Here is an 18,480-nt window from a genome sequence, read left to right as displayed (position 1 = left end):
GTGTGCAACAAGGCTCAGGCAGGATGCTCTTCCCCACAAAAAGAGTGAGCAGATTTTGACAGGCTCAGAGAGAGGGAGAGACAGACTCCCAGACGCACGGAAGATCTGGGGTGCCACCGGCATGCTGGCGCTGTCAGTGTCGCTTCTCAGATGATCATGTGCGTGGCTCTTTGGGTCTGTGACAGTCCCTTTCACGCGGGTGGCATCTCATGTGTTGGTATCTGCCGATGCACCGCGCATTTTCTTTTCTCAGCATCCGTTGTTTTTTTGGTTTGTCTTGTCTTTCGCGGCCGTGTCAGTGTGGTGGGGCCGCTGCTTTCGTGGGGAAAAATTTCCCTCGCGCGTGTCGGCACGCTTGTTTGTTTTTTTTCTGCCCTTCAGAGAGCACGTTAGAGGTGTATGCATGCCTCCATGTGCCACTGTGATTGCGGAGGGCATAACGAATGAGCAGAATTCCTTCGCTTGCTGCCCATTATATATACCCCCATAGCCTCGCTCTTTTCCTCGTTGGCGCGCTCTCTCGGTAGCACGGCCGAGTGTCGTGGGGACCCTTGCGAGGTTTCGTGCGTCGAAAGGTGACCGGTGGGCTAAGACGTCCTACTCCTTTTCCGCGCCGTATTGAGTAGCGTTTGTGGAGGGAGGGAGGAAGGGGTGCATGGAAGGAAGGAAACAGAGATGCATTCACGATTCCCGCTCATCTCACACCTCCGCAGAGACAGTAGTTAGCTGCTGTGGAAGCACTGAGAGGTGCAAAGCGCACGGTGATGCTCGCATCCCGCAGTTCCTCGCAACACCAGAGCGGCTGTTGTGCTCACTAGTCGTGGACTAGAAGAGGGAGATGTTAATGAAACTCGGGTGAAGTACGTGCCTCACGGGCTCTCTGTGAGTACATCCATGCTTCCGGTGCGGTGTGAGCGCCGACGAGGCTCTGCCCGCCTCTCTCCCGTTCCATGCGCCGAAGCGCAGCTTGGTAGGCGGCCTCGACCATAGGATCTGCGTGGCCCTTTATCTTTTCGAATGCCTCCAGCACCATCTCTAGCAGCGCCGGGGACAGGTCAAAGTCCTCCTCGTAGAGGCGCACAAGCTTGTCTTCGACGACGCGGCGACGCTCATGCTGCGTGATGTTCTCAAACCGAGCAAATCGCATGAGCACGCTGTGGTACTGCTTTTGGAGATATGCTGCCTCGATCAGTAGTCGCATCTTATCGTAGGTTTCGGGGATGTCGCGGTCCCGCATCTCACGGTTGAGCTCGGCAAAGTGCGTCCAGTCGCGCAGTCGCATGCAGGCCCGCAGCGCGGCAAGATAGAGTACCACAACACTCGCGTGCCCCTCTGCGAGGCTGGCGGTGCGCATCAGCCGACGCACCTCTACCCACGTTGTGGCAGCTTCGATTCGAGAGGCCAGCGCCTGAGCATACACGGGGGCTGATACAGGCCGGTGGTCACGCCGCATGATGTTCAGCATCTGAAAGGCCTCTTTCCACCGACCAGCGTTGACACACGCACGCAACGGTGCCTCGTAGCTCTGCTGATATAGTGGGAAGCCGTTGCGCTCAAGGGCTTGAAAGAGTGTGAGCGCCATCGACCACCCACGACCACCCCCACCAACTGCATCGATACCCGATGATGAAAGCGACTGTCGGGCACGTTCCTGAGCTGAGACCTCTTCTGACGCCGACAGCGCCAGTCGCACACTCCGCTCATCGGGAGGCACGCGCGTCGCTATGAGCTGCTCCATGAGCCACACCACCTGTGTGGGCTTCCGCGCTTGGTAACAGGCACGAATGGCTGCATCGTACGCTTCGGGCGGGATGAGCGCCTGCTCAGCCTCCGCACTCCGGAGAATCGAAAGGCACAGATGCCATTGTCTGCCTAAGCAGGCGAGTTGGGTTGCCGTCTCCAGCAGTAACGGTGTCAGCTCGTTGCTCTTGCGAAACATACCTGCATCCTTGCGCAAGGCGACAAACTCCTCTAACGCGACCTGCCATGGAGAGGAGGCGGACGTGCCGTCAGCGTTCTGCGTAGAGGCATCTGCACGAGATTTGCCGCCGTAGCCACCCCCTCGGGGACGATGCTGGCTCCAATGCGCGGCCTGGGGTGTTGCCTCCTCCTTCACCGTCTTGGAGGAGAGGCTACTCTGGGCAGACTCAGACGTTGAGCTGTTTTGACTCCGGGTGACGGGTATTGGCGCTGCGCCGGCGGCTGCAGCGGCTCCTTCTTCCCCACTCGCAGGCCGCCGCCCGAGGGAGGCGCACAGCGCGGCTCGCAAGTACTCGGTTGTGAGGTCGTCGTTCACCACTGGGCAGTGCGACACATTCTTGGCGTGTTGTACGACATCTCGATCACGTAGCACGCGAAATTGCCGGTGTGCCTCAGCAAAGTCACCGGCGTCTGCACAAGCAGCCATGAAGGCCACATGAGCAGTAAGGGGGCGCGGACGACCGATCTGACGGTAGAGATCGACGTACACTCGCTTTGCAGCCTGGAGCTGCCCACGCTGACCGCACTGGAACATGGCGCGGCAAAGGGCCGCGTCGTTCGGCATCACACCGTGCCGCACTGCATCCTCAAGAGCTACAAGAGACGTTGCCCATTGACTGGCGTGCTTGTGCTGATCAAGAAATCGATGCAGCTTTGTTCGTCGCTCCGCCTCCTGTCGCTCAAGGCCGCGCTCATAGACAAACTTCGACTGGCGCAGCTGCGCGAGAGCCGTCTTCTTGTCCATCGCACTCGGCAGAGACTTGGGTGGAGGCTGCCACGGCGGCGGCAAGTCTACTGACTGTGAGACCGTGGCGATTAGGGATAGAGGGGGGAAAAGAGGGCAGCGCTGTATCACCGGTTACTGGGGATAGAAGGTGATGAAGCACCGTAGGCGGAGAGAGGCAGAGAGAACAGTCGAACGAAAGATCAAGTCTCGCGCTGAGTGTCGTAGCTGCTGATAGCGATTCCGTGAGCGCTGTGTCGAGGCATGTAAGTGTTTTCTTTCTGGGGTCTCTTCCTCTGTGCAAGAACGCGGTGCTTTTCTTGTCTGTTTGCTTCGGTTTTGCATAGCACACGCCCTCCTGCGCCCCTCCTATCATTTCCCTCCCCCTCTCTTCGTGGTACGTAATGCGCTTTTAACAGCTTACGGGGATAGACGTCGTAGAGGGCCGGTGCGGGCAGACGTGAAGCAAATGACGCCACACACACACACACACCGACGCGCTTGATGCCAGTGGTGGTGATCGTCTCGCACTCCTGTAGGCCCTGGCCTCTGTACAACGCACAGACAGATAAGATAGAGGAAGGCCGAGGGTTGGCAGCAAGCGAACCGTCGAGCACTTTGAACTCGTTTTTAAAAAGTAGAAAAGAGGGACAGAGGAAGAGTGACTTAGAGAGCCCGACCAGGAAGATCTCATTCCATCGACAGAGGTTGAAGCATTGTTGTATACTGCAGAACCCACGGCCGCAGTGGGGAGTACAGCGGTGCCAAGTCTGCGCATAGCAATGTGTGTGTGTGTGTCACCACCTGCAGGCGTGCGAGTGAGCAACTCATAGAAGACATGCTGCACAGTGCACATTCAGAAGCGGTGCTTCGCTGCCCCGCTCCACCAACACTAACAGACAGCAGCTGGCCACGCACACACACATTGTGCGCCACACAGTCGCACGTGGCGTTGCCCTCGGACCCCGCAACGCGTTGGTGTCGATGTTATGCTTCGGTTCTGGAAACGAGTGAAAGTCGAGAGTCAAAAAGGAAAATTAGTCTTGGCACAGTGACAACGCCGGCGCACGGCAGTAACGCGCGCGGCGGCCTCGTGGCATCGTGCGGGCGGTGAGGACGGCGCACAGCGCAGCCCCGACCGCAGCACACACGCTCGCGCGGTGCGCCGACTCCGGTGGGGAGGGTGGGGGGTAGGCTAGTCAGCAGGGGAAATCGCGAGCGCGGTGCGCCGGTAAGCGGCGGCACCCGCCACGCACGCCGCTTACCGGTCCAGGATCGTGATCGACACGTCCACGCCGGACTCCATCGTGAAGCTCGTGATCTTCTTCACCTGCTCCGTCGGCGCGTGAAGGTCGATGATGCGCTTGTAGATCTTCAGCTCGAACGTGTCCCACGTGTTCGTACCGTTACCGCAAGGCGTCTTGCGGGTCGTGATCTTCAGCGTGCGCGTCGGCAGCCGCACGGGACCGTGAATCGTCACCTTCTCGTCGCGCGCGCGCATCAGCAGCTGCGACGTCACAGACTCCACAGCCTTCGCGTTGCGCGATGTGATCGTCAGACGCACCGTCTGGCCCTCCGCGGGCGCCGCCTGGGTCTTCTTCGGGTAGTCCATTTTCAACGTAATCAAAGTGCCGAGGAATCTGCGCGTGTTTGGCCGTAGGGCAGGGGAGGGAGGGGGAGCCCAGGCAATGGACGGGTGTGGAGTGAGACAGCACGCAAGGCATGTCGAGAGAGGGCAAGGAGGTCGGGCAGCAGCAGCAGTAGGGAGAGGGTGAGGAGAGAGAGAGAGAGACGTGGGGCGACATATGCGCGGGGTGGTCGGGGCGACGCCTTCTCGCCCTTGCCGCCGCCCCGACCACCTCGTCGAAGGGAAGGTGGGAGAGGGGGTGGAGGAGGCGGAGAAGAGCAGAGGCCTCTGAGGCCCCCGAAGGAGGCGCCCGAGAGAGACGACATGTGCAAATATAAGAAAGAGACATGTGAAAAATTCACCCTGCTGCGAAGTCGCTGCGGGGGAAGACGAAGAGACGCGGGCATACTCGTCGGTGTACAGGACTAACGCGCGCATGCAGGCCGCCCATGCAAGCAAACCACAGGCGTGCGAGAACACACACACACCTCGCTGATGCTAAGCGACCTCAACTCATCGCATCACCCCTCAGCGGATCTTTTTCCCCTGCCTTGTCAACGCCGCTGCCTCGCGACAAAGCGCCCCTGCTTCTCTGCACTACGCTGCTTCATGGGTTGACTGTACGCTGAGCTTCTGTAAATGAAGAGAACAACACCTAGGCGTGCACAAGACGAGAACGACGTGGGATACACGAACCAGCGGGCTTCTACTGCCACAACGACCACCGCCACTACTCAACTCTAACCTCGTACTCTTCAGGGAGAAGTTGTACCTCGCGTGTGCACGAGACGGGAGGTTCGTGGGGCTGCGTCGCCGCCTCCATCGCGTCCTCGAGGCAGTGCGTGCTGTTTCACCTCCTTCAACAGTCGAGAAAAAGGCACTTTTCTGCAGTCTCCGTTGCCCCTCCTTGCAGGAGTACAACACCTGCTCGGAGGAAAAGAGCAAGACGCAGACATAGGGTGGAGAGGACTTCTCACCCACCACGATCGACCTTCATATCGCGGTGGTTCACCCTTTAAGCCTTCTCCAGTGCGCGTACGGGCCTGGGTGCGCATCCTTACTCCATCCCCCCTTCACTTTCTTCCTTTCCATCCTGCTTGATTCCAGCAGCAGCCAAGTCAGGTCCTCTAAATCAGAGTTCTGACCGCCAGGTCACGTGACATTACAGGATGTGGTGACAGCACGTGACGCAGGTCAATGGTGGAGGAACCGACATTGCCGCCCTCCGAAGAGACTGGAGAGGCGGAGCCAGCGGCAGTAGCAGCGGACCCAGCCTCGACTGACCGAACGAACTCGTGCATGATCTCTGCCTCGGGTACGGCAGCGCACTCCTTACGCTTCTGGTCCGTAACACCGTCGATGTGATTGCATTCGAGCAGTGTGCTGCAGATCCACTTCCATTGATGATGCCGCAATTTGGCACGGCCCATATCATTGCCGTACAAATTCTCCGCCAGCGTTGAGAGCGGTAGCGTGTCCCACGGGGTGATCTTCAGTGTGTGCGCGATGCGGAGGGAGTGTATGTACATCATCCGCTCTGCTCCTTTGCGGTTGAAGCAACGACCGAGTGCGACTCGACGTCCGTACACTGCTTGGTCAAGCGGCAGCTCCATCCAGAAGTTGTTCGCGATTAAGCGGCTGGTGCCTCGATAGTGCTGCGGCCCGGTGTAGTGGAACAGGTATTCACCGTGTCGCCGCTCTCCGATTCGCCAGCCGAACGCGAAGTGCGCAAACTCTTCAAACAGAGTCTGCGGAAAGTCAAACCAGGTAGACATACGTAGGCGCATTGCCTCGGAGCTCAACGCGTGCATGTCAGGCGCAACGTCGAACACATCAGCGTCGGTTAACATGATCTGCCACACCTCTCGATAGGGTGGGATTCTACCGGTTGCTGACGTTGGTACGTCGCGGTAGGCGGGAGGAGAGCGCAGCCGCGTAGGCGGCGGCGGCGGCGGCGGGCCAAGAGCGGCAGCTGCTTCTGGGCTAGACACGCGCGCCAGTCGCTTCTTGTACTGATACGAGACTGGCAGGATGAGGCCGAGAGACTCGCGCAACTCCATCATACGCTGCCATCGTGGCTGTTCCATGCACACCGCAGGCACGACATCCAGCGCGCACAGTACGTCGACAGCGTGGAGAGCGCACAAAAGAATGGCGGACGCGGGCGTCTCCGCAATGGCGTACCCACCGCGCACGCCGTACTGCTCTGGCAGAGGCAGATACACAGTCGAGCGATACTGGCTATCTTTGGTATAGACGTAGCAGAAGGTGGCGCTCTCGAACGGGTGCCGGTTCGCAACCATGAAGGCGCGGAGGCATGGGCCCGCCAGTGAAAGTAGTTCTGCATAGTCGGGGCTGCCTACGATGTTGATCTCGACAAGATGCCTCCGAGCCACGTGGACAACCACACGGTTGAGATGAAGAAGCTTCTCCACTACGCTTCGCTCGGAGCGCCGGGCTCGGAGCTTGCTTATGTTGCGGAACCACTCTTTCAGCGGCTTCGGCAAATTCGCGGTCTTCACATCAACGGTGGCTGGGTCGATGGGCTCGGCGGCGATGAGGCGGCCCCAGCGTAAGCACGCATCGTAGTACATTGCCTGCTCTCGAGGGGTATCGTACACGTGAATACCGAACCACCCCAGAAGAAGTTCGGCGTGCATGGCGCAGAGGTCACGCGCCCCCTCTTGCGTCGTTGCCTTACCTACAGCAGATACTGGAATTCCAGGAATGTCAAGCCACATGGTGTACCACGTTTTGAGCTTCACACTCACCTTAAGGGGCCGCTGCTGCCACACATTTGTGTCTTCCTCCGACGACCGCGTCTGGACACTGGAGTCGAAGTCGTGCCCTGTCACGCGCTCCAGATACCTGCTCACACGTGCCACCGCGCCCGGGTCACGCAGGCAGGGACTGTTGGGTGCTTCCTTCTCGAGGTACCAACTCTCGAAGTCGTCCTCGACCAGGTCAAAGGTGCGGCCCTCCGTCTCGTCCACCATTTCTTGCGCCGACTTGGACTCGATGCTAACCAGTCTCTCCTCGTACGCGAGCACCTTCGGCGCGGGCGGCACGTGAAGGCCGTGCGCATCTCGGTAACCAGTATTGCTTACAGTGTCGGCGGCGGCAGCAGCACCACTACCGTTGCCGGGCACCACCTCCGCCTGCAGAACCTCAACCTCGTTCGCAGGGATGACGACAGCGTCCATTTCATCCATATCTTCGTCGTCTACAAGCGGCCGATTGTGCTCCAAGATCGTCGATTGCAGAGTAGCGAGCTCCTCAAGGGTTACGCGAATGAACCACTCAGCGCCATACCGAGGCTTAATCGCATCCCAGCGGCGCGCGGGACGCCGAAGGAGGCCCCTATAAGGCCGTGCACTTTGGTCTTGGGTCGACGCACCAGATGTAGTGCTCACCTCGCCATCACGCCCTCGGCTCGTCGGTGTCGAGGAGGTCTGCAATGGCTGAAAAGACCGTGTCTTCCCGGCTTCTCGAATAACCTCAGCAGAAGTGGCAGCAGGAAGGAAGACGCCGAGTGGCAGCTGCAGCGACGACAGTTCCAGCGGCTCGGCTGTGATCTCAGGGGCAGTGCGACCCTCCGCCTCGGCCTGTAGTACGCGTTGATGCTGGCGCCGCTCCGACGTGAAGAGGGGGATGCTCAACGCGTCGAGGCAGCGTTCGGCGTGCATGCACGCCGCCACAGTTGCCAGCTTCGCCTCCATCGCGAGACCGGTAACCGTGATTGCTTGGCGCGAGATCTTCGCGTTCACGAGAACGTCCACAGGTAGGTCAAAGGATGAGATCCACACTTTTTCCGCACACACGCGTCCGATCTTGGCCGCATACACTGTTCTCTCTGCATCACTCAACAGCCGCGGTGCAGTCTCGACACCGACGCTTCTGCTGCTGCAATTGTTGTTACCGGTGGGCGTCGTGACGCGCTGGATGTAGTTTTTGATTCGCGATTGCGAAAACATATCGACCTGAGTGAGATGCACCAGCGCACCACTACAGTTTGCAGCGGCGTGTGTGTCGGTCACTGGAGGTGAGGAAGAGTGAGCCACATCACTCGCACCACGTCGCATCCCAGAATGTTGTATGCTACCATTGCCATACACAGTACGTCGCGCGTACAAGATGGTGTTTGGCATTCGCGTCTCCACGACATTCAGTGCATCTGAGTGTCTCCATTCTGGACGCCTCGGCCGCGGAATGTGCAGCAACGTCCGAGTGCGGCATGAATTCCGCCACAGCGACTGCATACGTTTTTTTTCTTCGTCGCTTCGGCTTCCGCTTTAATCTTCACCAGTACTGCTGCGTGCGTATGACACGTTGTCTGCGTTGGGGGAGGAGGGAGGGGAGGGGCGGGCGGGACGCCTGCACGTCCAGCGACAGAACGACTACAGCACCTTTTAATGTGAGGGGAGAAGGGTGTACAAGGACAAGAAGCACAACACAGAAGCCGAGAGAAGGGAGAATAGGGTAGAGCACAACAAGGTACGTGGAACTTCAGTAATGTCCGCCTGTCAAGAGAGCGTTAGGCATGCAAAACAACGTGACGCTCGCACGCACACGCACATGCATCAATCGTAGAGCCTTACTGATATGCACAGATACATCCATGCAGATGCATGCATGTTGCATATTTCTTACCTTTCACTGGTCGTTGTTGAACTTTGTCAAATGAAAGTGACGCAAAAAATGGAAGCTGAGCGGTCGTAAATGGGGGGGGGGGGGGAAGGGGGAAGAGCAGCAGAGGAAAGACGTGTGTGTTTGTGTGCTCGTGCCAAGGGAAAGGAAGGGGCACGGCGGGGGGGGGGGGGTAGGAGAGAGACGGGAAACGAGGAAAAAAAGAGAGTGAAGACGAAGGCTAAGGGGGTCCAATAGAGGTGTACGTGTGTGCATGCGCGGGGCGACGGTCACTCCCAACACAAGCAGCAGCGAATAAAACGCAAAGAGGAGAGAGAAAGAGAGGGAGAGGGGGATTGGGGGGATGGAGGGGGGGAGTTCCCCAATGAGGGGCGAAGGGAAAAGTGAGTCGAAGAAAAGAAATGCAAACGAAGAGAGCAGAAACGAAGGAGAGGAAGACGCGCGCAGGCACACACTCACACATACATACAAAGAGGAGTGTTACTCGTTTTCCAGAATACACTGTGGCCCAACTCGCCGCACCCTTCATCAGCGAGAATACAAGAGAAGAAAAAGAGTGTCTGTGAAGAACCCCAGCAAGCAAGGCAAGACACACACACGCACACACACGCGCAGAAACACTCCATACGTGTGCCCGCACAATCCGTTCATGGGGAAGGAAAGAGTGTCACGTTGGTGTCATCTCCAGCAAATGATCGCTCATCGGTGACTGCATGGTGCGCTGTATTCGTTGGTCTTGGCCTTTTCTGCCATTTTCACTCCATCATCCGCTATCACTCGCTCTTTCGGTGTGTATGGGGTGCCGGCCGTTTCTTGAGCTTCGGCGTTGAGCAATAGAGGCCGCACAAATTAGCGGAGGAGTGACAGAGAAGAGAACGGAGATGAAAATTTGAAGATGATCGAGAGGTACGCGTGGATATGAAGCCGCAGACACACACACACAGAGCATGGGAAACTGCGATGCCGAGTCCTGCCCTCGCAAATGTGCGGCTGTACGTGTGCCTGTCTCCTCCTTGTCAAGTCCTGTAGTATCACTGTTCTTTTTTTCTGTGTGTGTGTGTGCTTGTGTCGCACAGATGAAGCTGTGAGCCCAGCCGACGGGTGGAACCACAGTGCGTCACATTCAAGGCCCAGTGTTCACTCTCTCGGGAGGCCGAAGATGGACACGTTGAAACAGAAAACAGATGAAGCGGCCACCGCGTTAGGATCGCCATTAACCCACATGGATGTGCGTGTGGGGCGTGTTGCCGCGAGGGGGATGTGCACACATACAGTTTCCGGCCTTTATGGGTGCCAGGCGAGATCAAAGGAAGAAGAGCGAAGGTAAGCGAGAAAAGGAGGAGGAGAGAAAAAATATTCATAAATCGTCATGGTGAAGGTCGAGGTTGGTCGCCTTTTCCCTGCGCCCACTCCGAGTGGAGCTGCGCCCAAAAACATAGCCAGTGATACTGAAAAGGGAGTGGTGCTTGTCTGACCACCACCCCTCACCACCACCACTACTCGGCCGCTCGTAAAACAACGGTGCCGAGAGGTACTGAAACATATACATAGCGGACTGTGGCACTGACTGGGTACACAGTGTACGCAGTCAGTGAGCGAGCAGGGGAGTGCGCTATAGCCAACGATGCTGCTGCTAAGCACAGTGGTAGCAAGATCCACGCACAGGCACACATGGCCATCCGCATCTGCCAATACAGACGCCACACAGACTTGAAGTGTAAAGAGGCGGCTCCTACCTGAAAGCCTCAGCTGTGCATGTTATGGAATGGCTCCGTCGCCTCCGTGTCTTGTCTTTGATTGATGGGCCCATGTAAGATCGGGTGATATCAGCACGGAAATACGTACAGATACACACACACACACACAAACCCCACACAGTCGTCGAGTGCTAGCACAAGCTTCACGGTGGCCTACCGCGGAGGTCTCAGTAGATACGAAAAGGAAAAGCAAGCGGAAAAGCGAGAGAAAGAGGAAGACGGCAAGTCAGCTGCCGTTCTACTGTTCGTGGCGCCGTCTGTCGTAAAGATGCCTGAAGAACGCAAAAAAAAGAAAAAAAAGAAAACGAGGAGGGCGAAAAGACAGACGAAAAAGGAGAACGCCGCAGACAACGGAAGTGCCCACGTCGAGAGAGGATGCCGACAAGCGCACGGCAAAGCAGGCAAGCAAGCAAGCCGGCCACCACACAACACAAAGGGACCATAGTAAAGATGACTCGCGGCGTCAATGGCGATGGGGATGGCAGCAACGAACGAGATGGGCGAGAGAACGAGAACAAGAGCAAGACGAAAGAGAAGCGAAGAGTGAAGCAACAGCAACAGCAGGGTAGATTCATGTGCACACACACACACACATATGTATAGGTATTTGTGTGTGTATGTGTCTGCTGTTGGGGAAAAAAGGGGGGAGAAGAGTGCGTGGCGGAGTCACACTGGAGTGTGCGTGAGCCCGCCAAAGGCACGAGAGTTTCATGCATTCATGGTCGAGTACATACTGCGGGGGATTACCAGGTACATGAATACGCGCAGACATGCAGTCACTGCCCTCTCCCTCAGTGCTCAAATTTCCTGTCTCTCTCTTCCTCTCCTCTGCGTTGTGGATGGATGCCCGAAAGAGCGAGCGAGGCGAGAGTATCCTTGACGAGCGGATCCGCCTGCAACACAGAGAGCACAGTGGAGGCAAAGGTGGTGGAGAGAGGAAAAAAGAGCAGCCGACTAACAGAAAACCATACCCGATAGTAACACGGTAGGGTGGAGGGGAGGTGGTGCGTACTTCGTCATCCAACCTCTCACACCCAATCTTCCTCAACCGCAAAGCCAAAGTCGCGACCCTTGCAGCACGTGTATGGCGCCACCAGAGACCAAATATACAGCAACATTGCTGCCCAGACTGTCGTCAGGCGCACCCAGAAGGCAAGGTTAATGCTCTTCGACAAGCCATCCTCACCAGCGCCACTGACGTGCCAGGAGCTGCCGAGCATCGCCAGGTACATTGAGCCGAAGATCATGATGGTGTAGAAAAACATGTAATGTGACAAGTGGCCAGTTTCCTCGGGGTCCTCGGCCAAGCCGTCGTCATCCTGGCCAATTTGAAGGGACGTGCCACTACCGCCAGCAGCCACAACGCTGTAGAGCAGCGTGAAGCAGGTGAGCACCATCGTGGAGATGGTCTGCACAATCGAGTAGGTGGTGCTGCTCGAGTGCGTGGCCATGCGGTTGCAGTGCTCATTGTCCGTCGTACGCAGCGTGAAGAAGAGGATGAAGCTAGTGTAAAGGAAGACGATGCTGCTCGGGACGATGGAGCCGTGCGGAACGTAAATGGAGAGGATTAAGTAAATGAACGCGCCCACGACGACGCTCGTGATGGCGCATGCATTGTAGTTGCAGTTCGAGTGCGGAACGTAGATCACAAACGACGCAACAATGACGGCAATGGCAAGAGTAAAACTGCCTATGGCGATGGCGAGGAGGTACCACATCCACTTGGGGTTGTCATCTGCGCGGTTGCTCCAGTCGTCGCTCCACTGGTACGCAAAGTCCACGAGGAAGATGACGTTCACCAAGAGGTACAAGCCAGAGCAGACGAGACACAGGTGGGCGTACACGGAAAAGAAGCCGTTAGGAACGAAGAGCGTCGTGATGAAAAGGAGCACTAGCAGCACCGTCTTGACGGTGAAGAAGCTGCGCTGAAGTTCGACACGGTCACTGCTGCGGATGCAACACGTCAGGTCAGACACGGAAAGCCAATGAATGCCGAAGAAGACGGTGAGCGCGAAGCTCACGCGGTAGACGAGCATTTCCGCACCGCACGCGGCTTGAATCACGCCTCCTTTGCTGCTCATGGCACACCCCTTTTCGAGCCACGGTATCTTGTCGAACAAGGAGCTCATCAGCCCGCGCACCATCATAGAAAGTAGAAGTGCAACAAACAAGTACATGGCATATTTGAGTCGTACAATCAGGCCAGGTGACAAGTCCCTCTCCTCATCGGCGCTGTGGAAGCGCCGGCGGCTCAGCAATCCATCCTCGGTGTCGCCCATGGTCGTGCACGCTCACAGATAATAGCAAGGATTCAGCGAATAGAAAATATGAGAAAGAGAGACCCCAAATACAACAAAGTGAGTGACGGCAGTTGAGGATACCTTTGTGTTTGCGTATGTGAGTTCAAGGCAGCTTTGCGGAAGGCAGCCCCGCGAGCTGGCGGGGGGAGGGGAGATGAGGCACGAGAGAGAAGAAAACATGAGGAAGAGATACAGTAGACAACGAGAGCTCCAAGCGGACAGTGGCAAGAGGAGGCAGGCAAGGGGGTCTACCACTCACAGAGGAAAAGAGCGGCAAACGAGCGCCATCCGTCAGAGCAGTGCAGCACGCACTCAACCATCACCAGCGCTCGCTTGCTTTACAGCGATTTTACGGCAAGTGCTCGCGCTAGAGACATCCACACAAGATCGCAGTAGCATTCGTAGTCGATGAAGTCCATCAAGACGACTGCGACGTCTTCACCCATTGCACCGCGTCTGTAAGTACGCCGTCGCTAGCACGTACTCCAAGCCCACATGGAACACAAGGAAAGGCGCAGCACAGCAATTGGCAGAGAGGAGTGGACGGTCACCACTGCACTGAAGAGCAACGCGATCTATCGTGAATAAATCACCACTCCTGTTGATCGAGAGAAGGTAGAGAGGGAAGGTGAAGATGTGAAGCGAATGCGATGTATCCTACACACACTCCTGCTAGTCGCCTGTTCTTCTTTCACATCCCTTCACATTTGGGGAGCAAAATCAGCATATCCTTTGCTACGCTCATGGGCCTCCTTCATCAGCCGTCGCACGTCTCTGCGCGTGGGCGTGTGAGTGCTTCACTTTGTATTGTGTCCAGTATTGTGTGCATTGCACATTGTCGGTGCTCTCAGCGCCGGTGGGAACAAGGGGGCTGAGGGAAGATTCCCCTGAGTTCTTCGCGGAGGGGGGGGCTGCCCATCATGTCGACGGCGGGGCCGGCTTGCAGTGGTCCTGTGGGATTACGGTGCAAGCCCATAGCGAAAAGGGGCCTAGCACCGGCCTAGAAGCCCTCCGCAGCGGCTCTTCCTCCACGGTTGCTTTAAAGGGCGCTGATCCCGCGCTGAGTCATGCAGACAAGACAAAAGATGAGAGAAGTCTGCCACTCGCCAGACCGCGTTGCGAGGAGCGGGTAAGAGCCTTTCAAGTGCCTGCCCGCATAGCGGAGACTTCTCAGGCCCGAGTAAAGGCAATGCCGAGTCGTCGGCGGGGCGGCGCGTGACACATCGAGTGGTGCCTGCAGTCCTTGGCGAGGCTGCGCGGCAGGCCATTCACCAAGCTTTGCTGTATTGCAATGTAAAAGAGCGCCGCATCTACGCCCCCTCTGAGAAGTAGAGGCTTCTTGTGTGCGCGCGCGACCAGTTAAGCCAGTGGCCTCTTCCGACTCCGCCGAAGCCGTGGTACGTCCCCTGTGCTGCCACGATTGCAGGCTGACCCGTGGCCGGTGCGATGCGCAGTGTTCGGCCTCTGGCCCCCACCAACCCTTCTGACAGCAGGAACTGCAGAAACAGCATCGCCGCTCGGGGCTCTGCGTGTGCCGAGTGCTTCGCTGTGAGATACCCATGGTTTGTCAGCAGGTCTGCAGCCCGCCCTTGTGGCTGGCCTCCGCGGAAACCGGCTTGGCGGGCGCACGTCTGCACCAGCGCGTCACGTCCGCAAAGAGGCGCTGCGGTGAACGTCGACACTTCATCCGCTTCAGCAGCAGCAGCGCGTCCTCTCGCGGCAAACTGCGCCCCTGTTGCACACGGCCCGCGGAGCTTCGCACCCTTTCCATGGCGGGTCGTGAGATGCGCACACTGAAGTCGCCGGCAAGTTCTCCGAACCCTCGGATATTGACCCAGCCCTTGTGTGGAGTGCCACGCCAGCTTCAGGACGAGTGTGGCGCGCGGCTGGGTTCCCGAGAGCTCCTTGTGAGGTGTCTTCGTCTCCTCGAGGTGCAGCGGGGCACACGGGTGTGTCTTGCTTTCTCGCCCGAACCTCCTCTCGGCGCTCACTGCTCAGAGCTCCAGCGACATCGATCAATCGAATTGGTCAGTCTGGCTCGCGTGCAGGAGAGGGTTGAGTGGGCCAACCCCCCTTTACCAACACAGGGGCTCTTGAGGCGGTTGGCCGCTTTCACTCTCGCGCCTCTGCCGCTCGCACGCCCAGGTGCAAATGACTGCCTTCGGCAGGTCGAAGCTCAGCAGGGCGCCTGGCATCAACCGCAGCTCTCTCAACCATCGCAAGTGGCCCGCTCGAACTGCTCGTGATACCGGTGCTCACGTTACTGTGCTGATATGTGCGGGCTTGTCCGAGTAGATGCACCGCCCTCACGGACAGACAACCCTCGGAGTCGTATCGGTAACGACGGCGGTTACATCTTTCCTCAGACTCCCAGTCAATGACCAGGAAAGGGTCTACCGATTGCTTGTCTTCTCTGCTGGCCCCTGCCACGCTCTGAACTTTTGTTTTAGCCCGTCGTGCTGCTCAAAGCGTCACTCTCTTGCTCCTTCTTGATCGTCTGTCGGGTTGCATTTTATGCAAAGCTCCTTTGGAGACTGGTGTGTGTGTGTGGTGCGTGTGGGGGGGGGGGAGGGGGCGACGGGGTTTTACAGCATCAGCCGGCATTACATTGGGTTGCAGAAAGGTGTCGATGAACGGGGCGATGAAGAGGGGAAGGCTCCAGTCATATTCATATGCGCCCATATGGCTCAGAACGCCATCTTACCTTGCAGTGGTTCTGGCCTCATCGTCCTCCGTCATGCGAACGTGATAATGTGTGCCCTACTTTGCTTGATACGCATTTGAGGCCCATTCATAAACTTTGCAGCGCACTCATAACATTGCACAGTTGCACTTCTGATGTCAAACAAGCGACAACGCACACGACATGACCTTTAGGAAATTTTCCGTTAGGTATGCACAGCAACGTGTGTCGACTTGTATTTGCGCGTGTAGGTGACACAGTCAGGGTGTGGGAGAGCACAAAGATCCACCCTGGCACACATTCATGTATCCGCCCACACACACGCACAAGCATACACGCGCAGAAGAACGCAATTGGCATGCCATCACATGCCATGAAGAACAACAACGGAAGCAGTAAAATAATGTAAAGAAGAATGGAGGGAGTGCGTCGGTAAGTTCGTGGGTTGAGTACCTGTCGAGTGGTGGCGGAAGAAACAGAATGCCACCTTAAAACAACCTGGCTCTTCCTGTGAAAGGTATGTCAGCTTCACCCAATAAGTGCCTGCGAAAGAGCGGCAAATGCACTGTGAGCCCCTAGGGTGGAGAATTGGGGCACACACACACACACACACCTTTGGCAGTCACTCAAGACCCCGCAAATGAGGGTGGGGGGATTGCGTGATCACCGAGAATGCGCCGTACTTTTGGTTGCCAGTACAGCAGCTGATGCGGCAGCCAGTATGCCGTATAACGCGTACATCACTGGCAACGACACCCGGTCAGCGCTGCCTTCCGCGATACGTGCAGCGTAGTATTGGCAAGCCAAGACAGCAACTTGTCCACACAACAACGAGGTGTTTGTCGAGACGTGCTCTACAGAACCTGGTAGAAGCACTGTCCTGGCGTTTGGGGCAAACATAGCGCATACCACGGCTGCGGTGAACCCCAGAGAGATGATCGGGTACAGGGCAAATGCCCACGGCGCGGCAGTGCCGTCTGGAACACCGAAAAGGTTGAAATGCACGGGAACCTGACCAGTGATGGACCGCACCTTGACAAGGTAGTGCCCCACGCTCAGCGCTGCCCCTGCACCGGCCGCCACCAAGAAGGCCCGCTGGGTCCACAGCATGAGGAGCTGCAAGAGAAGTCAAAAAACGAAGTATTGGGAGTGGGTCTCTGTGGAAGAATGCTTCCTGGACGACTTCGGCGTGTCTCTTCGTACGATAGCCACGCTCTGCGCAGTGCGGATTGTCTCGCTCACGTTACTCATCACCTACGCGTTGGGAAGCGAAAGGGAAAAAAAAAATGGCAGGCAAGGTGCCATATGAGAAGAGAGAAGGCAGAGGAGAAAAGGGAAAGAGGGAAGGAGGAAAGGGGGGATGTCGCTGCCCCCACATCACACAAAGAGCCACGGAAAGGGTAGGGGAGAACGAGGCACACCAGGAATAGGAGTAGGATGCACAGATGCGGGGAGGGGGGGAGTGACGGCCACGCGAATGAAGCAGCTGCACGCTGCGTGTGCACACAGATGCAAGAAGAAAGAGAAGGGTCTCGAGGGAAGCAGCGGATTACACCCCCGCAGCAGGGCAAAAGATTCACACACACACACACACACACACACACACACACACATGCGCCCAACCTTCTCGCTCACCCGTCGCCTTCCATAGGTCCCCTCCTCTAGTCCAAGGTGCCCTAGTAAGGATGCTTGAGCATCAAACGCACACACTCCACACACCGGTCACCAACGACGGACCTTCTTTTGCTCCTCCTCTACGTACGCTATGTGGTCTCCTCCCTCCCAGCCTCTCTGCCCATCTCTCAAGGAAGGAAGAGTGGCGAAAAGTTGCCCCGCACTGCCCCACACTCCCCCCTCTCCTTCAGGGCAGCGCTGTGCAGCGATTACACTGGTGGCGCGGGAATGTCTGCTTGGCTCGTCTCCATGCCTGGCTGAGTCTGTATTGTCGATCTGTGCACTTCTCCGTGTTCACCAAGGCTCGGTGGTGCAGAGAGAAGCTGCTCTGGAGCACAACAACAGCGCAAACAAAGACAGAGGGAATAGACAGAAAAGTAAAGGCGCCCCTACAGGAAGAGGCAGGTGGGCAATAGGCGCGCTTATCTCAGCAAAGCTGCACTGCCTCTCTGGAAAGACAGGCAGCAAGCCATCTCCCCCCCCCAGCCTTTGCTAATGTGAATAAACAAATGAAAGGCAAACGCGGTGGTGGTGGTAAGGAGACAAGGCACCAACCACGTTTGCCAGACATACACGCCGCAACTCCACCGCATGCGTCGACCCTAAGTCGGTAAGACATTGCGAGACACAGCGCGACGCGCGGGGCGTAATACTCGCTCTCGATGTGACTCCCCCCCAGCGGTACAGAAGGCAGTTGCCACAGTTGCCCTTCCATCACATGCCCCGAGAAGCCGAGGACATCGAGTGGGAACATTCAAACGCAACGCACGGCAAAGCCGGCGAAGTAAACGGGGCCCGCTTTAGGTGCGACCCACGATCGGCCAATGGAGCAGAAGAAGATGGCCAAATCAAAGCGCGAGGGGGCTATGGAGACAAAGGCTCTCGAGGTGTAGCGCGAGGCTCACCGAAGCTACGCCAACGGACATCGAGAGCGCGACGCTCTCAGCGTCGCCACCGCGGTGGGTGGGGAGTCGCGGATGTCGTCGTCATGGCTTCTACTGTTACCGCTGCGGCGGTCGAGCACAAACGTCGGAGAGGTGTATGCTTCACTCATATCGGCTCCATCGAGGTGCCTAGTGCCGCCGCCG

General features: G+C 57.4%; 4 protein-coding genes across 4 annotated transcripts; all 4 read right to left on the bottom strand.

Annotated features, from left to right (window-relative positions):
• Window positions 1–841: 841 nt before the first annotated feature.
• Window positions 842–2,725, bottom strand: LPMP_281090 (hypothetical protein; the record flags this gene model as incomplete). Its single annotated transcript, XM_010702147.1, has 1 exon — window positions 842–2,725. One exon carries the CDS (start codon window positions 2,723–2,725, stop codon window positions 842–844), a length of 1,884 nt encoding a protein of 627 aa, XP_010700449.1.
• Window positions 2,726–3,965: 1,240 nt separating this feature from the next.
• LPMP_281080 (ribosomal protein S20, putative) lies at window positions 3,966–4,316 on the bottom strand (the record flags this gene model as incomplete). Its single annotated transcript, XM_010702146.1, has 1 exon — window positions 3,966–4,316. The coding sequence occupies one exon, from the start codon at window positions 4,314–4,316 to the stop codon at window positions 3,966–3,968; it is 351 nt and encodes a 116-aa protein (XP_010700448.1).
• Window positions 4,317–5,458: 1,142 nt separating this feature from the next.
• On the bottom strand, window positions 5,459–8,590 carry LPMP_281070 (hypothetical protein; the record flags this gene model as incomplete). Its single annotated transcript, XM_010702145.1, has 1 exon — window positions 5,459–8,590. The coding sequence occupies one exon, from the start codon at window positions 8,588–8,590 to the stop codon at window positions 5,459–5,461; it is 3,132 nt and encodes a 1,043-aa protein (XP_010700447.1).
• Window positions 8,591–11,763: 3,173 nt separating this feature from the next.
• On the bottom strand, window positions 11,764–13,014 carry LPMP_281060 (hypothetical protein; the record flags this gene model as incomplete). The annotated part of the gene is made up of 1 exon (XM_010702144.1): window positions 11,764–13,014. One exon carries the CDS (start codon window positions 13,012–13,014, stop codon window positions 11,764–11,766), a length of 1,251 nt encoding a protein of 416 aa, XP_010700446.1.
• Window positions 13,015–18,480: the final 5,466 nt, after the last annotated feature.

The sequence above is a fragment of the Leishmania panamensis genome, assembly GCF_000755165.1.
Source record: "Leishmania panamensis strain MHOM/PA/94/PSC-1 chromosome 28 sequence".
Lineage (NCBI taxonomy): Eukaryota > Euglenozoa > Kinetoplastea > Trypanosomatida > Trypanosomatidae > Leishmania > Leishmania panamensis.
The sequence above is the reverse complement of the archived record's forward strand: the minus strand, read 5'-3'. Positions and strand labels throughout refer to the sequence as shown.